Here is a 19,366-nt window from a genome sequence, read left to right on the forward strand (position 1 = left end):
GGGTTGCCATTTCCTTCTCCATGCATGAAAGTGAAAAGTGAAAGTGAAGTCACCCAGTCATGTCTGACTGTTTGTGACCCCATGGACTACAGCCAACCAGGCTCCTCCACCCGTGGGATTTTCCAGGCAAGAGTACTGGAGTGGGGTACCATTGCCTTCTTCGGTTTTAGCAAGAATCTTGCTCAATTAGACAGAATCCCCCACACTGAATATCTGATCAATCTCTCATCTCCCATCATGTGCCAGGTAGTATCTGGTCATCCTGGTCTGTCATTTAAAAGAATCCTGTCAACTTGGTTTAGCCAGAACCCCCACCCCACCCTTGTACAGCTGATGTTCTGATGTTCTACTCTTAGTAATTTTCCATCCATTGACCCACACCATGCTCCATGGATGTAAATTCCCATGTTTAATAGTTGTATTCAGAATTAAGCTCAATTTCTCTCTGCTATTGTGAAATTCCACTGCAGTAGTACCTCTGAATAAAGTCTGCTTTATTTATTTATTTATTTATTTTTTAACTACAGAGGAACAGATTAATTCATTATCTGCAACAGGAAGTGAAAGAGGAGAAAATAACCACAGCTCCTAGGGTGACTCCACAGACTCAGCTGCACTCAAAAAACTCAGTTTTTTAACAAGTTATCACAAGGATTTTTTTCTTTAATAATGTCAAAAATAACCTAGGATTTTCCTTTGATTTATCAAAATCCATATTTAATACCTAAATGACACCTTATTTTCATGGTTCTCTTTTACTTTTCTTCTTTCAAAAATTATTGTTTCATCACATTTGTAAATTTGCATGAAAATCTTAATTTGCATTCTGCAAAACAACTTTTTTTTTGTTAAAAGTTTGCCTTAGGCTTCATTTTACTGCAACAAGAAATTCTATGGGACTTCGGCCCCCAAATAGATCCCGAAAGTGAAAGTGAAGTGAAACTAAGGTACAATTAGAGGCTAAATGCTCACATTCTAAAGAAAGATGGCCTCAGTGGTGAAGGTAACTCCTCTGGGACTTCTAAAATCATTGCCGCTCTCCTCCCCAATCTTAATCCCTATAAAGTAAAAACCATGGTGTTAAATAATCCATTTATTCTTCCTATTAATCAGTGATCTCTACTTTACCATAGACTAAACTGTTTCATGTATTGTAGTCTTTATATTCCTCTGTGTACTCGGTGTCCTTGATAAATATTTCTCTTTGGGAATTACTACACATTTTTAATATCTTTTCCTGAATGTATTTTAATGCCTGCCAGGGCTCTTCCTCTCTTTTATTATCCTTTTAAAATAATTTCTATACTATTCCACTTACTGTTTTGAAACGGGAAACTGAGTTCTGTTCGTGGAGCTGAAGAATGAACTTTGCAAACAAGCAAACAGTCACACAGGCAGAGTTTATTTTAATGGTGAAAGATACAAAGCTCCCAGCGTAGACACTCAGAGAGGGTCAAGTGACCCCCAAAAGGCAGGGATTACATAGTTTTATATCTTTACTAGTATTTATCTGTACAGTCTTGGTTGGCTTGTGACTTTAATATATGGCATTTTTGATCAATCAATTTGAAGATTACAGTACCTTATTTGACATTTTTATGGTTTTTATCCCCAGTTTCTAAGCTTTTTCAGACCTTGAGTCATCAGCCCATCATCCTTTTCCCTGAACCCAGGCGACTGTTTAAGGACCAGACGCATGTTTAAGAATTAATGGTCCCTCTGGCATACTTGATATGCTGGACAACAGTTAATGCTTGTCCCTTCTGAGTCTGAATGTTTTATGACTTACCAGACCAAGGAGGTATTCCTCTGAATGCCTGGAAATTGTAACAAAGAGTTTAGCTTTAGGTTAAAGAAGTGAGATGCTTACCTGAGAAGAAAAAAATTGAAATTAAAAAAAGGAGCCGAGGTCTCAGAGTCCTATACTGCCTAGAAATTTCTGCCTCGATTTCATATAACATTTATAATCATTTTTTCTGAGTTCACAGTGGCAAAACAATAAGAATTTTGAGAGTGATTTGTTTATAATTCTAAATTAACATTTATATCTTACAGATACTTAAACATCTCAAGCAAGACGACAGTATGTATATAGAATTACTCTACTCTTCTTATATCACTCAAAACAAATTTGTAATTCACTGCATTACACAGAATATCCTCTTGTCAATTTTTAACAAATTAAAGTAAAAATACATAATTCAGCACTAAAGTAATAATGTGTTAGGACCAGATAACTTTACTGAGGCAAAGATGGGTTATCTAAGGAAATACATTATTATAACATTTCACCTATATCTGTACAAAGAAATTGGTGGTCACCTCAATAGATGCCAGAGGACTTTTGAAAAAAATTTAGTAATCATTGTGAATAAAAATATTTACTTAATTAATGCATTCCATTTATTGAATAGGATAATTTTTAAAATTACATAAGTATAGTATTTTATATGCATGGAAAACTAATTCACATTTAGTAATCTATAATACACACATAGAATTAGCCTTTAAGTAGTATATGCTCTTAGTCATAATGCAATTTAGAAAAACTCTCACATAAGCTATACTTATTGCCATTTCAAAATTTTACCAGTTAAAGATTTTCTGGTTAATTTTATTTTTAATATCTAATTGATTACAATAGAGAAGAAGAATATAATTTTTCACCATGGTAGGGTGAAAAGTAAACCATCTTGAATAGTATTACTTAAGTTTAAAACAAGAATAGAAATAATACAAAGAAATAATGATGTAAGGCATTTTAAGATAAAACAAAAACAAAAAATATTGATACCATTTAAAGAATTCTATCCAAGTCAACAGTTGTTTATCTCTGTCCAAAAGAACAGGGCATGCATCTTTCAAGAGGTTTTCATGACTTTTTATAGCAGTCACTTTTGATACTCTCAAATAATGGGAATAAATCATGCCTTTTCCTTGTCCACTGCTGAAGATAAAGTAGAGCTTGTTTTTATGCTCCCAAAGTTCCCATCAATTTTGGTACTGCATTCTATTTTATATGTTGATGGTCCTCGTATAGAGCAACTGGCAGCTGGAAAACTCTATCCCTTTAAATTTATCACCATTCTATAGTTCCCTGTAAAACAGAGACTACCATCTTCAGTAATAACTATATGCTTTCTTATTATAACTTATTCTAAAAAAGAGTTTAGCCTAAGCTCAGAATGAAAATATTAGTAATCGGTTATACAGAAAAATGATGGAGTAACAATTGTACATTAAAATTTTCCATTGTATAATATTATATGCCAAAAGGGAAAAATTCAAGTACAAAAAGGAGAACTATTTACTTAAAAGGCCACATGCATGATCGAGGACACCAGTAATTTATTTAATTCTCATTATAGGTCTTATTATGTCTCAGTCTCTGTGGGGTCTATCTCAGTGTCTGTTGGCGTCTCTGTGTCCTGGTGCACACAAGGTTTCTCTGAGCCCTCTGAGCATTTCTGGCAGGTATGGGGTTTGATTTTAAATGTACCAAGGGAACATTTCATGCAAAAATGGGCACAATAAAGGACAGAAATGGTATGGACCTAACAGAAGCAGAAGATATTAAGAAGAGGTGACAAGAATACACAGAAGGACTATACAAAAATATCTTCATGACCCAGATAATCACGATGGTGTGATCATTCACCTAGAGCCAGATCCTGGAATACGTAGTCAACTGGGCCTTAGGAAGCACCACTAAGAACAAACTTAGTGGAGGAGATAGAATTCTAGTTGAGTTATTCCAAATCCTGAAAGATGATGCTGTGAAAGTGCTGCACTCAATGTGCCAGCATATTTGGAAAACTCAGCAGTGGCCACAGGACTGGAAAAGGTCAGTTTTCATTCCAATCCCAAAGAAAGACAATGCCAAACTACCACAAAGAATGCTCAAACTACCGCACAATTGCACTCATCTCACATGCTAGTAAAGTAATGCTCAAAATTCTCCAAGCCAGCCTTCAAAAGTACGTGACCCAAGAACTTCCAGATGTTCAAGCTGGATTTAGAAAAGGCAGAGGAACCAGAGATCAAATTGCCAACATCCATTGGATCACCAAAAAAGCAAGAGTTCTCGAAAAACATCTACTTCTGCTTTATTGAATATGCCAAAGTCTTTGACAGTGTGGATCACAACAAACTCTGGAAAATTCTGAAAGAGATGGAAATACCAGACCACCTGACCTTCCCCATGAGAAATCTGTATGCAGATCAAGAATGAACACTTAAAAGTGGACATGGAACAACACACTGGTTCCAAATCGTGAAAGGAGTACGTCAAGGCCGTATATTGTCACCCTGTTTATTTAACTTATATGCAGAGTACATCACACAAAATGCTGGGCTGGCTGAAGCACAAGCTGGAATCAAGATTGCTGGGAGAAATATCAATAACCTAAATATGCAGATGACACCACCCTTATAGCAGAAAGTGAAGAAGAACTAGAGTCTCTTGATGAATGTGAAAGAGGAGAGTGAAAAAGTTGACATAAAACTCAACATTCAAAAAAAACTAAGATCATGTCATCCGATCCCATCATTTCATGGGAAATAGATGGGGAAATGATGGAAACAGTGGCAGACTTTATTTTTTGGAGCCCCAAAATCACTGCAGGTGGTGACTGCAGCCATGAAATGAAAAGACACTTGTTCCTTGGAAGAAAAGCTATGACCAACCTAGACAGCATATTAAAAACCAGAGACATTACTTTGCCAACAAAGGTCCATCTAGTCAAAGTTATGGATTTTCCAATAATCACATATGGATGTGAGAGTTGGAGTATAAAGAAAACAAAGCACCAAGAATTGATGGTTTTGAACTGTGTTGTTGGAGAAGACTCTTAAGGGCCCCCTGGATTGCAAGTAGATCCAACCAGGCAATTCCAAAGAAATCAGTCCTGATATTCATTGGAAGGACTGATGCTGAAGCTTAAACTTCAATATTTTGGGCACCTAATGTAAAGAACTGAATCACTGGAAAAGACGCTGATGCTGGGAAAGATTGAAAGTGGGAGGAGAAGGGGACAACAGAGGATGAGATGGTTGAATGGCATCATAGACTTTACGGATATGAGTTTGAGTAAGCTCCAGGAGTTGGTGATGGACAGGGAAGCCTAGCATGCTGCAGTCCATGGGGTCGCAAAAAATGGGACATGACTGACCAACTGAACTGACTGATAGGTCTTATTTCAAAGGACTCAAAATTATTAAGAATGACCCCCATAATATAATGCTTATCTGAGTTTATTACTTTCTAGGTAATTATAATAAGTGTTACTATAAGTAAAATTAAAAAATGTTTTTCTCACAAAAGATAAAACTCCATTTCAAACCAAATAAGCATTTTAGTATATTTATATCAGAGACACTATTCTTCAACCCTCTCACCCACTGCTTTTTTCTGTGTGAAGTTTTTCCTTTGATGCTTATTTTCCTTAGAACTATGCGGAACTTTGAAATACACTTCCCTAGAGCTTAGATATGTAAATAATCTAAAAACACAAAATAGTACATTTTTGTTCATGTGGAGGATACAGTCATCTGCACCTTGTAGATTCAATGCTAGTTCTGAATATATAATGAAAAATGTGTATAACATAAAATTATCCTCAGATTTTAACATGCATGATATAATTTACTATTTATAGCTGTTACGATACTTAGAATATGATCTAATCTGTATTCTATACAGATATATTACAGTATTTTGTTATTATATTCTATCTATACAATGAAAAGTGTGAAATTTTTCTTCTCTAGTAAAATTCTGCCATTATACCTTCAATGTACTACATAATATCCCATTGGAAAGTTTATTCTGAAACTCCCCTGTTGCTATTTTGGTTACTTCATGGAAATGATCACCTCTTTTTCAAACAGTTGAATTCTATCTATTTCTGTGGACAGAAAAAGAGGCCTAAATTTATAAAAATAACTTTTCTTATAATGTTTCATTTAGCATAGTTAGTTCAGTTAATATCTGCCTCGATGGAACATCAATACATAGCATACTGCCTGTCTCTTGATCAAAAAAATCCTGATTATACAGGATTTAGCTTAATACTAAAGTTTACATAAAGAAGATTTCACTCTGTTGATTACGTACTTTTTACAATTGTGGCAACTTTGAGTAAGGTGTATAAATCAGTTCTATGCCAAGGCTTTTAAGAAAACAATGTTCTAGAATTTGGAATTTTGTCTTCTCAACTTTTAAATACTACCCTAATTGAAGGGCATATGTGTATGTGTGTGAAAAAACTCAAGGTGTGGATTTTGTGTGTTGCTTCTGACACGTGCAATTGACAAATGGATTAAAAGGCTACTGTGACTTTTAGGGAATCCTACTGACAACAAAACATGAGTCTGTTCTAAAGAAGCCTATAACTATGAAATGACTCTGGAGTACCCAACACAGATGATCATGAAACAGGTATGAAAGTCATTCAGCCACCATAACTAATTCAAACTTGTAAGGATAAAAAGAAGTTCATTAATTGTGTAGCTGAGGTTGATTGAAAGCATCTGTTCAACTACTGAGGTTCTTCACAATGCTGCCCATCACTGCTATGGAGCACTCACAGCTATCTGCTTCCCATTATTCTCCTTTTTAATGGCAGTTTTATATTTATTTCAACCATTGTGTATGTTGTATTAAGGTAAATGCCTTGTTATTTAATGTGTAGGTCACCAGGTGACAAGAGTTCATATTTGAATCTGATGGAGAAAACTTTGTATTGACAAACGTATTTGTATATATGAGGATGATTAAGTATACTCTGTGGGTGAAGTAGCAGACTACTGCAGAGATAAGAAAGTATGTACAAAAACTGGGCTTCTTCTTCTGTGATACAGAATTGTTGCTGGAAAGTGACTACTGAATCAGGGATAGCATTTAATAACATCCCATCCCTATTTGCAGCTAGGTCTGGGCACATAATTAGTTCCCACTGATAGTACACGAGAGTAATTAATGTGGTTCTTCAGATCTGAGTAGACTTCCCTGGTGGCTCAGAAGGTAAAGTGTCTGCCTACAATGAGGGAGACTTGGGTTTGATCCCTGGGTTGGGAAGATCCTCTAGAGAAGGAAATGGCAACCCACTCCGGTACTCTTGCCTGGAAAATCCCATGGATGGAAGAGCCTGGTAGGCTACAGTCCATGGGGGTCGCAAAGAGTCAGACATGACTGAGCGACTTCATCTCACCTCAGATCTGAGTGGGTTAAGAAGCAAATATACCTTCTCCAATCTCTCTTTACAACTTCTGAGCTTGACATGGATAACTATGAAGCCCCAGGAGATGGCTGGCCCACTAAATGCAAAAAGTCCTATATCCCTGAATCAGTGCATGGAGTAGAATTCCTCTCAACCAGAATACTAACATGAATTCTAAGGTAAACTTTTTAGGGCTCTCAAATTTTTTAAGTCCTTTGGAAAGATTAGTGCAACTATAAACACTCTAAGTTTAAAAAAAAGACATAGAAAACAAGTTAGCATACAAGTTACAACTCCAAAGTACATGTCGACACTAATGCTTAGAAATAATATCTAGACCCAATTTCTTTCAAAATTTATTTGAATATAACTTTAAAATCTACAAAGAACAAAATAACATCCATAAAAATTATAAAACTAAACAGGCAAAAATAAAATAGTAATGAGTGAGAATAAAAAAAAAAAACTAAATAGATAGTAATCTCTTAAGTAGATGTAGCCTAAGTGAAAATTCATAACCTGGAAATCAGCTAAGACTGACAATTTTTTAAAAAAGCATATAAGAGATAAACAAGATAATATTAAAAGTCTTTAACAAATATTTCACAGATATTCTAGAAATACAGAACAGAATAGAGTAACACACACATAAACACGTTTTCATGATAAAACACAAAATGTGAAGTGAAGCAGGAAAAAAATAATTCATAACAATTACATAAATAATTGAGCTATTTCAAACCCTAAAAGATGATGTTGTGAAAGTGCTGTACTAAATATGCCACCAAATTTAAAGAACTCAGCAGTGGCCACAGGACTGCAAAAGGTCAGTTATCATTAAAATTCCAAAGAAAGGCAATGCCAAAGAATGCTCAAACTACCACACAATTGCCCTCATCTCACACGCTAGTAAAGTAATGCTCAAAATTCTCCAAACCAGGCTTCAGCAATGTGTGAACCGTAAATTTCCAGATGTTCAAGCTGGTTTTAGAAAAGGCAGAGGAACCAGAGATCAAATTGCCAACATCTGCTGGATCATCGAAAAAGCAAGAGAGTTCCAGAACAACATCTATTTCTGTTTTACTGACTATGCCAAAGCCTTTGACTGTGTGGATCACAATAAATTGTGGAAAATTCTGAAAGAGATGGACATACCAGACCACCTGACCTGCCCCTTCAGAAACCTGTATACAGGTCAGGAAGCAACAGTTAGAACTGGACATGGAACAAAAGACTGGTTCCAAATAGGAAAAGGAGCACATCAAGACTGTATATTGTCACCCTGCTTATTTAACTTATATGCAGAGTACATCATGAGAAATGCTGGGCTGGAGGAAGCACAAGCTGGAATCAAGATTGCCGGGAGAAATATCAATCACCTCAGATGTGCAGATGACACCACCCTTATGGCAGAAAGTGAAGAAGAACTAAAGAGCCTCTTGATGAAAGTGAAAGTGGAGAGTGAAAAAGTTGGCTTAAAGCTCAGCATTCAGAAAACTAACATCATGGCATCTGGTCCCATCACTTCATGGGAAATAGATGGGGAAACAGTGGCTGACTTTATTTTTCTGGGCTCCAAAATCACTGCAGATGGTGATTGCAGCCATAAAATTAAAAGATACTTACTCCTTGGAATGAAAGTTATGACCAACCTAGACAGCACATTAAAAAGCAGAGACATTACTTTGCCAACAAAGGTCTGTCTAGTCAAGGTTACGGTTTTTCCAGAAGTCATGTATGGATGTGAGAGTTGGACTATAAAGAAAGCTGAGCACAGAAGAATTGATGCTTTTGAACTGTGGTGTTGGAGAAGATTCTGGAGAGTCCCTTGGACTGCAAGGAGATCTAACCAGTCCATCTTAAAGGAGATCAGTCCTGGGTGTTCATTGGAAGGACTGATGTTGAAGCTGAAACTCCAATAGTTTGGCCACCTGATGCGGAAAGCTGACTCATTTGAAAAGACCCTGATGCTGGGAAAGATAGATGGCAGGAAGAGAAGGGGATGACAGAGGATGAGATGACTGGATGGCATCACTGACTCAATGGACATGGATTTGGGTGGACTCCAGGAGTTCGCAATGGCAGGGAGGCCTGGCGTGCTGTGGTTCATGGGGTCGCAAAGAGTCAGACACAACTGAGTGACTGAACTAAACTGAGCTGAACATATATAATATAGCTGAAGACCAAAAATATGGAAACTATAGATAACCTCCCAAAGAATGACAGTTAAGATTGTCAGAAGTTCACTGGCAACAATAGATTATTATGGATAAGGAAATAATAGTCTCAGAGTGTTGAGGGAAAGTAATAGTGTGAAGTCACTCAGTCGTGTCCGACTCTTTGCGACCCTATGGACTGTAGCCCACCAGGCTCCTCCATCCATGGGATTCTCTAGGCAAGAATACTGGAGTGGGTTGCCATTTCCTTCTCCAGGGGATCTTCCTAACCCAGGGATTGAACCTGGGTCTCCCACATTGTGGCAGATGCTTTACCTTCTGAGCCACAAGGGAAGTCCAGAGGGAAAGTAATAGTCACTTAGTATTCTATACCTAAATATACAAACAATGAAAAGGGAGGACAAAATAGATATCCATTAAATAAAGAGCTTCAAATTATAGAACCTTGCCACAAGATCTACGAAAGGATAAACTTCGCTAATAAAATAATGAACCTGGAAGAAAGGAGATGATAAATGAAAAAAAAATGAAAAAAAAATCTGTTAATATAGCTTGGTATATCTAAGTACTGACTTTTTGGATTTTGCTTCTTTAAAAGGCAAAACTGAAACTCTACACAATGTCCACAGGAAAGGTAGTAATTTCAGAGGGTGACATGATGAGTCATGTTTGGAAGGAGAACAGGGATATTGAATAATTTTATCCCATCTTAAAGATATTTGTGTTCAGAAAAATTTTTTAATTAAGCATAGCTCCTATAGACATAGGATTTATAGGTTTCAGATTGACAGAGAGTAAATCAGAGACTAAAATTGAAGTTAAAATTTGGTCAAAATAGTTTATGAAGAATGATCAATTTCAAGACAGTCTGTTTTAACCTATTTAAAAACTGTGACAAAGAAGAAACTACAATATAGTTATTTAACTTTATTCTGTTTTGGTTGGAAATACATTCTATTTTTAGATGCCTTCAAGCCTCTTGATTTCATATTCTTCTCAAACCATATGATAATCTGGAATTGCTTCATGCAATAAAGCAGCTTTATTTGGAATTGAAGGTTATATTGTAAGTTTATATTCAGGTTGTGATAACCTTTAGAAAGTAAAAATACTGTTTGGACCAATAAGTCGTCCCCATTTTCTGATCCCAATCTCACCTTTTAGCTTTTCATCACATTCTCAAACCACCTTATTTAATGCCAGAAAATCCTTGTGTTTCAGAATTTCTTTATGCTCTCTGCTTCCACAGTCATCTCTGATGACATGATTAGACAGAAAACACAGAGCATAAATGCTTCTGAACTGCAAGAAAGGACAGAGTCATGAAGCCTTAATAACATCACTCTTCAGAAGATCAAATCAATAGCTATGTCACTAGAGGCCCTGCATATCCCATTCACCTGTGTAAACAATAATGCAATGGTCCAAGAATTGCCACCATCCTTTCCTCTAGAATTTTAAAGCAGCACTAGAGGGGAAATAAATAAAAGCATGTTTCTAGGAAAAGTTATAAGACACAATGTTTTAGAACTTTAATTATCACAGATGCTATTATGTTAAATTAGCTTATGTGGTATTAGGAGCTTAAAGAAGGTATCTTTGCAATACCTATACATATATATTCAAAACAGGTCTAAAGTACCAAACCCTAAACAATATCTGCAAGTACAAACCATTACATAAATGAGATTTATTCTAAATTAATACCGAAGAGGAGTTTATTAGGGATTCATGTCATTTCAGAACTCAACAAAAATTGTTCAATTTTGTACGCTAATTGTTTCTAATTTTCTTTCATAGTGTTAAGATATTCTTAGTTCTATGAAGTGAGACTATTTGATGTGAATCAATGCTTTATGAATCAATGCTTCTTTTTATTCAAGCCCTTAGTGGAATAAATTAAGACAATTAAAAAATTAAATCTATAACATCAATATGTCCAAAGATGACATTTTCAATTATGAACCTATGAAACAAAATAAAAAGTTATGAAAAATACAGATATTGGAGTCAACTACAAAATACTACCTATAATGCAGAGTAATCCAAATTATTGTGCTTGGTTTTAAATTTTAGCATATATACTTAATATAATATTTATGTCTATTTAAACCTTATTGAAACATTGACAATCCTACATGCAGGGCATCAAATGATATACAGATGTAAAGAACAGACTTTTTGACTCAGTGGGAGAAGGGACGGGTGGGATGATTTGAGAAAATAGCACTGAAACATGTGATTACCATATATAAAACAGCTGACCAGCACAAGCTCCATGCATGAAGCAGGGCACCCAAAGCCAGTGCTCTGGGACAACCTGGAGGGATAGGGTAGAGAGGGGGGTGAGAGGGGTGCTCAGGATGGGAGGACACATGTATTCCTGTGGCCAATTCATGTAGATGTAGGACAAAAAACACCACAATATTGTAAGGTAGTTACCCTCCAAGTAAAATTAAGTAATTCACTTTTTTTTTAAGTGCTTCTTTCTTTAGTGCTTCTAGAATTTGGACCTAGATAGATCTCAACAACATTACAGAGAAAGGAATCACCGTTTGAAACACGTAGTAGTACAACTTTTAGGATAAAATGTATGCTTGTGCGCTAAATTGCTTCAGTTGTGTCCGACTCGTCGTGACCCTATGGACTGTAGCCCGCCAGGCTCCTCTGTATCTTTGTTACACAGGAGGCCAAGAGTTCTCAAATGCATTTAAGTAAGTAATGATTATTCCTAAAACCTCACTGTAATTTTTCCTGTTTATTATCTCTAACACCAAAGTTCCAGATGTAGATACTAATAGTGCCCGTATCAGACTGCACAAAACAAACAGAGCAAAAAGGGCCTAATTAATGATGAGTAACTAGGGCCTCCTCTGCACTGTGTGGCAGGCGGGAAAAGTTAAAGCATGACAGTAAGAGCATGGGTGCTTTGAATGAGGAAATGAAAGGAAGGGGAGGAGGGGAGGGAGGAACTGAGGGGGGGAAAACACATAAAGACCAGACTGAGAATTATCAAGGCTTTAGTGATAAATCTGGTATTATTTACTGAGTCCCCCCAGGGAATAAAATTCTGTATTCTATACTTTAGAATCATGATTCATAAAATGAGGGATAACTGTATTTTCAATGGCTTTCCATATCTAAAATACCATAGCCCTTCCTGAAGAAAAGTTTCCTGTCTCACAGAAATAAGAAGAAACAGCATGTTGTCAGTACACCAACGACTTCTACCTTTAACTGTTCAGTACAACCTGGTTCTACTGATCATTGACATCAATAAATTTGTTACTCTTTATTACAGAAATGATTTTAAATATATCTCTTTTATCTGACAGGCCTGGTAAAACAGGCACATAAATAATTAGTACAAATTATAGCACAGATGACAGAGACATTAACTTTGTGAAGATCCAGACATACGATATCTGTGCTAGACCTTGAAGGATGAATAAAAATCTACCACAGAAAGAAAGAAGAAAGGGATGCAAGCAGCTAGATAAAATATGGAAAAAAAGCAAGAAACAGGGAAAATACATAGATTATTCAAAAGTAACAAAAACAGGAGACAGAACTTGCCAAATTCAGAAAATAATAGAATATGGCCAAATTGTGAAGCCCCTTGAAAGGCATGATGACCAACTACTTTCAGTGAAAGAGAAAGAAAAAACACAGAATATTTTCCTAAAATGAAATATATTGAAACTGCTATCAGGATTTACACAATAAGTGACTTTATTGCATCCTAGATGAAGCATCAGACACGTGAATGAAGCCATTTTAAATGTGTGTCCTTCTTAAATCACAATGAACCAGTGTGCTACATCCCCTGCTTTTAGGAACACAAGAATCTTTTACAATTATTCTATTCCTGCCCCATGTATATTGTACATATGAGGAACAATGGCATCTTGTTTAATTTTTAGTTCTCCAGATCAAGGAGAGCTTTAGCTGGGAAGCTTCATTCACATCCATAAGTGACTTCAATGAAGCTCTTCTGGACTTCAACACAATGTCGTAATGGAATAGATCTTTGGGAGGACGTGAGCCTTTGAGCATGAAAGAGGGGCATTAGTCAGGAGAATTAAAAGAGAAGACTGTGGTATACTCTTACACTTGCAGCTTCCTATATACATACTTCCAGGTATTCAGCCCTTTTGCAGTCCCCTTGTAAACTCACTTTAAACCTAGTCATGTGAAAAACTCCCTCTTCAGCCAATCACTATACTCTAAAAATTTTTGAGTCAAATTCTTTAATGGCATGAGGCCTTTATAGAGAGAGGCCCTAGAATATAAGGGATTATTTTAGACATTGTAATCCCTGTCACACTTCCAGCTGAATTCAGCTACATGAGTTATCTCTGTTTACAATAAGCAAAAGAATTACCCACATATGAGACCTGAGAAATCATAAATCACTGTGGCTTTAAGTTATTAAGTTTTGGTTTATTTTACCTCAATAGCAATAGATCATTGAAACATATAACTCTATATCTACTACAAATCAAAATTATTAACAGATCATCAGATATTCAAAAATGTTAATAACTAAGATAATGTTCTAACAGAATAAGCCAGGACAAAAGAAAATGATATAGAAATATTGTTCTTTCAATTCCCATTATATATACAAAAGCATACGGTCACATTATTATCTGAGCTGTACTTTATTTGTGTATATTCCAATATTCATGTATATTCCAAAAAAAAAAAACCTTAAATAATTTACCATCGAGAGTTGTACTTTATTCATTTAGGTTATAGATAATTCTGAGATTTGGCTATGAGATAAGTTGTTTGTAGAAAGCAATGGAATCAATAAAAAATTATTATCAGAGGCTAGAAAGGGGCAATATGAAGCATCAAGAACACAAATAAATACTTTAAAATGGAAACTGTTGGTATTATAATATACCTTCTCTAAAAATGAGGTCCCAACATCAACTTTGTATTTGTAAATAGCAATTCATTGTATTCAATTGAAACCAGGTACGTGTGTTTTCATATAATAGTTGTCATATACTTTATCATTTATTATAACCACTAATTTATTTATGAACAAGGAAGTTAGTAAGCAACAGATTTAGAATCCAAGCATAATATTCCAATTTATTCCACTGCTACAAGAAGATGATGAGCATTTGTACTTTACCCACTCATTTCTGCAATCAAATAAATTACAATAAAGATTATAAGCCATAAAAATGAATGAGTCAAGCAGTAGCTCTAGATAAGCCGATAATTATCACTCATCCAAAATCATCTTTGCTCAAAAGTGAAGGAATTTTAAAGCATGCAAGTAAGATTGAAATTTCATAGAGCAAACATATTAAGCAAAAAACATCTAGTCATTGATAACTATCACTACTTTTAATTCCGTGATCAACACTATAAAGTATACTTAATAATAATCATTTAAATCCATAGATAGCTATTCTTTAAATAATTTAAAACTTTATTATTTTTACCAATTATCAGCTTCTACCTAAGACAAAGTATGATAACATTACATGTTTAGTATATGCAATATGTTTTATCCTTGGCTATTATTGCCTTCTTAATCTCATTAAAAAATGATCCATATATGTGAATTTTTCTTTAGTGCATTTTCCAATGTAAATTTTTTTTACAATGCCTCTTAAAAGATTCATTTCCAATTACTTTTTGTTTCATTCTAAATCCTTGCTATATATGAAAAAAATTGAATTAATTATATATAAAGCTTCAATGAAATATATTTTAATGTTTAGATAGTGAACAAAAGTTGGCTTATACTTTATAAAAATACACTACAGGCTTTTCATAAAAACAGTATTTTCAAATGACCTAACATAGTCATTATTGATGGCTTTAGTGAACTTTTTAGCATTCAAGAACTCAAGTGTTTTATAAATAGATAAAACATTAAAAATTTCACATATGTCCCCATCCTGAACCCCCCTCCCACGTCCCTCCCCTTACCATCCCTCTGGGTCATCCCAGTGGAAACTGCATTGTGAAGTAAATTCAAATTGCTTCAAACTCCGCTTAATTCCCATTTACTTCAAATGGTGAATTATTAAAAAAAAAGATTTTATGTTTTTTAAATCATATGCTACAAAATGAAAGACTTTAGGGAAAACATTTTAACAAACTAATAAATCTCAGTAAAGTTCAAAAAAAAATTCACATATGGCCCTATATAGAAACAAATGTTTTTCTTATTTATTTTCATCCTATTTAATGGGTAGGAACATAACATCACCAAAAAGTCAGAAAATTCAATATGATTGATGCTACAGAAAACAAAACAAAACAAAATCTTAAATAATTTACCATTGAGAGCAAAAATATCTTCTATGCTATTATTTACCAAACATTACTTTCATTTCTTTATTTGTGTTTTGATTATGAGTCCTATATCCAAATGTAATGGATATGATTTATCTTTATCAGGTATTATGCACAAAATTTTAAGTATATATATATTTATTAAATTAATAAGCCTTCATAAAATGATTCACACAAAAAACTTTCCATGTTTAAAATTACAAATATGTCATTATCAGAAAACATGAAAGGTATGGTTTTAAACTTAATCAGCATTTCAGTGTTTTAATACTTCCTAACAATTAGATTTTGCACAAATACTGCTATCTAAACAAACAAACAAAAAATAATGTGTTATATGGGAGTAAATTGTATTTAATAGTACCAAAGGATAAATTAAGCTCTGATACACTAAGTATTCAATCACAAAACACATACCATTCCTACAAACTATCTCTATGTTGTAAGACATATAATTATTCATATGCATACATATGAATTCCTCATTTATTTAAATATAATTTCAGCTTATCTGGGTACTACAATTATTACAACTCAACATGAAAGATTTTTTTTCAAACTATCATATTCTCTATGAATCACCAAAACATGAAAGTTAAGAAAATGCCTGCTTTGAATTCCTTTTGCTTGTTGTTGCTGCTATTGATGTTGTTTTCCTTTACAAAAATCAAGTGAATACAGCAATTCATACAGAAACTACTCTACTGAAGGCAGAATGGAAGAACATTTGTCATGGTATATAATTTATTCAACATTTTCATACACTATTCCTAGGTGGGGAAAAAAATCAGAAATTATCTTACAGTTAATATGAGTTCATTTCTTGCACAATTAGTTCTTCCAGGAATAATAATCAAAAATGTATTAACTGAAAATAAATATATTTATGTTGAAAAAAGCCATCATTTGAATGCATGAATAATTATTTAAATGTGTTTTTCTTACCGTGGCAAGAACCTTCAATTTCTTCATATCCTGTACTGCAAATACATCTTCCAAGAGGAACCAGCCAATCTCCATCAGCTCCACAATAGAGCTTAGGAGTGTCACGCTCTTCTGCACTCTTCACACAGGAGCCCCTTACTTCAACCAAGGAGGAAGAATCAACCCTTGGGATAGTGTCTGGAAACATGGCCAAGTTACGAACAGTAAAGGGGCATTTTTTGTAGAAAACACGGACGGAAACTAGGGCAATGCATGCCCCAATGTCTTGAAAAGCCAGATAAAATCCTTTCCTTTCTATAGGCCCCAGCTCACGAATCTCAGTGTTGAGTTTGAGGATGCGATCACCCAAGTCCATCTGGGTAAAACTTTCATCAGCAGCAATTGTGTCAATCTTTGTATACTGGCTTGGCTTGAATTTAATTCCATGGGACTCATCTGATTCCACATAATATAGATTAAACGTTTCTTTGCAAGTCCCCAAGACCCATGGGATGCTGTTACAATCCCTCAGTGTGAACTTCATTTCCACATAAATTTTCTGAGCTGCATCACGAGAGATCCAGTTTGTACGAAGCCAGTTGTTTTGGTTTGGCTCCATCACATTGCATACCTGGTAGGTGTGAATGGGCCTGTTGTGTTCATCCATTTCAGTGATGGCATCCCACTGCAAAAAAGAAAAAAAAAAAATCATTATAAAACCACAGTGGTTAAACTTCTATGATTACCTCCAAAATTTTCTGTTTTACTGAAAGAAAAAAGAATAAAAAGGACACAAGTGAAGCAAAGCAACAGTGGTACAGGATTTTAACAAAGAGCCTTTCATTTCAGAATGGGTTCTGAACATACCAGCTGTCCTGGTATGAATCTTACCTTCTTACATGTTAGTTGCAACATCAAGGGACACTTTTTTTATCCTCTAACTTCCTTGGTGGCTCAGTTGGTAAAGAACCTGCCTGTAATGCAGGAGACCCTAGTTTGAATCCTGGGTTGGAAAGATCCCTTGAAGAAGGGAAAGGCCACTCACTCTAGTATTCTTGACTGGAGAATTTCCATGGACAGAGGAGCATGGCGGGCTATAGTTCATGGGGTCACAAAGAGTCAGGCATAATTGAGTTAGTGACTAACATTTTCATTTTCACTTTTCTCCTCAACTATAAAATGAAGCTTATCATATAGTACCTGTTTCATAGGTTTGTTGTGAAGTACAAATTAATTAATATATGTAAAGAACTTTAAATGGTTTCTAGTACTCTATGCTCAGTTGCTCACTCATATCCTACTCTTCGCGACCCCCTGGACTGTAGCCCACCAGGCTCCTCTGTACTTGGGATTCTTCAGACAAGAATACTGAAGTTGATAACCATTTCCTTCTCCACTAGTACTCTATAACCAACCTAAAATAGCATCTACTATGTGATCAAATAACTAGACCAATGATAAATATACTCCAGTTAACCATTTGTCTTCATATCCAATTTGCCACAAATTGAAGTAGATTTTTCAGTATTCAATTAAATATATACATGTCTATTTTGATAGAAAATGTGTACATAGACTTCCCAGGTGGTGCTAGTGATAAAGAACTCAACTGTCAATGCAGGAGACAAAAGAGACATGGGTTCAATCCTTGGTCGGGAAGATCCCCTGGAGAAGGAAATGGCAACCCACTCCAGTATCGTTGCCTGGAGAATCCCATGGACAGAGGAGCCTCATGGGCTATAGTCCAAAGAGTCCCAAAGAGTTGGACATGTCTGAAGTGATTTAGCAGCAGCAGCAGCAGCATACATAGATAAGACTTAGATTTATTCAAGGAATACTTAAGTATTATTCTGAATACTAGGACTGCAGTAGTGAACAAGCTGAACAAAAGCTCCCTGCCTTCAAGGATCTTACTTAGAGTGAGGAGAGGCAATAAAAATTGTAAATTACTCAACTGAACAATATGGTAGAAAGTACAACGGAAAAAAAATAAGACAGAGAGATGGGGGAAAGAGGCTTGCAATTACAGTGTGGCCAGAGAAGGCCTTCCTGAGGTTCTGACATTTAAGTAACATCTTAGAGGTGAGATAGTGAGGAGGAAACAGTAAGTACCAACCCCTGAGGTAGGAGTGTATAGATACGTTTTAGGAACAGTTTGAATGGCACTTAGAGAGGCAAACATGGTGCAAAAAAGCCTTTGTAAGAATTGGAAACACCTTGGTTTTTCCTCTGAGCTAGATCACTGAATTATCTTCCCTTCTATGTTTATATACAAGAATTCTGCCACTTATATGAATAGAAAAATCTTGTTTATCCTTTTTTTTGTTTCAGTAAAAGTATTTGAGCACATTGAAATTAATTGGCATTGTAATTATTTATAAATCTAATATCACATACTTTTATATTACAATTTAGATTGTAAGTATATTTTGTTTGTTTAATGAACTTACAACAAATTTCAATAAACAAAAACACATTTTGGTAACCTTACGTTCTTTTTGGGAAAACATATCAGTCATAATTTCTCATTTTTATTAAGGTACAATGGAAATGATGAGCTGTTTTCTATAGTGAATAAGTATTCTATTCTAGATACCATACTTCAATTCTTTATAATAAGATTGTTTAACTCATCTAGTTTGCAGCTGCTACCGTCCATGGGGTCGCACAGAGTCGGACACAACTGAAGCGACTTAGCAGCAGCAGCAGCAGACAGTT

The 19,366-nt window shown here is 35.1% G+C and overlaps 1 protein-coding gene across 2 annotated transcripts in view; it reads right to left on the reverse strand.

The window, feature by feature from the left end:
• Positions 1-19,366, reverse strand: part of EPHA6 (EPH receptor A6) — a 1,018,858-nt gene that overhangs the window by 794,130 nt on the left and 205,362 nt on the right. For both annotated transcript variants that reach the window (XM_010848390.1, XM_010848388.1), the window contains exon 3: positions 16,670-17,333. In XM_010848390.1, the coding sequence (XP_010846692.1) occupies positions 16,670-17,333 (664 nt within the window). The remainder of the gene's footprint in view (positions 1-16,669; positions 17,334-19,366) is intronic.

This window comes from Bison bison, unplaced genomic scaffold (genome assembly GCF_000754665.1).
Source record: "Bison bison bison isolate TAMUID 2011002044 unplaced genomic scaffold, Bison_UMD1.0 scf7180017864265, whole genome shotgun sequence".
Lineage (NCBI taxonomy): Eukaryota > Metazoa > Chordata > Mammalia > Artiodactyla > Bovidae > Bison > Bison bison.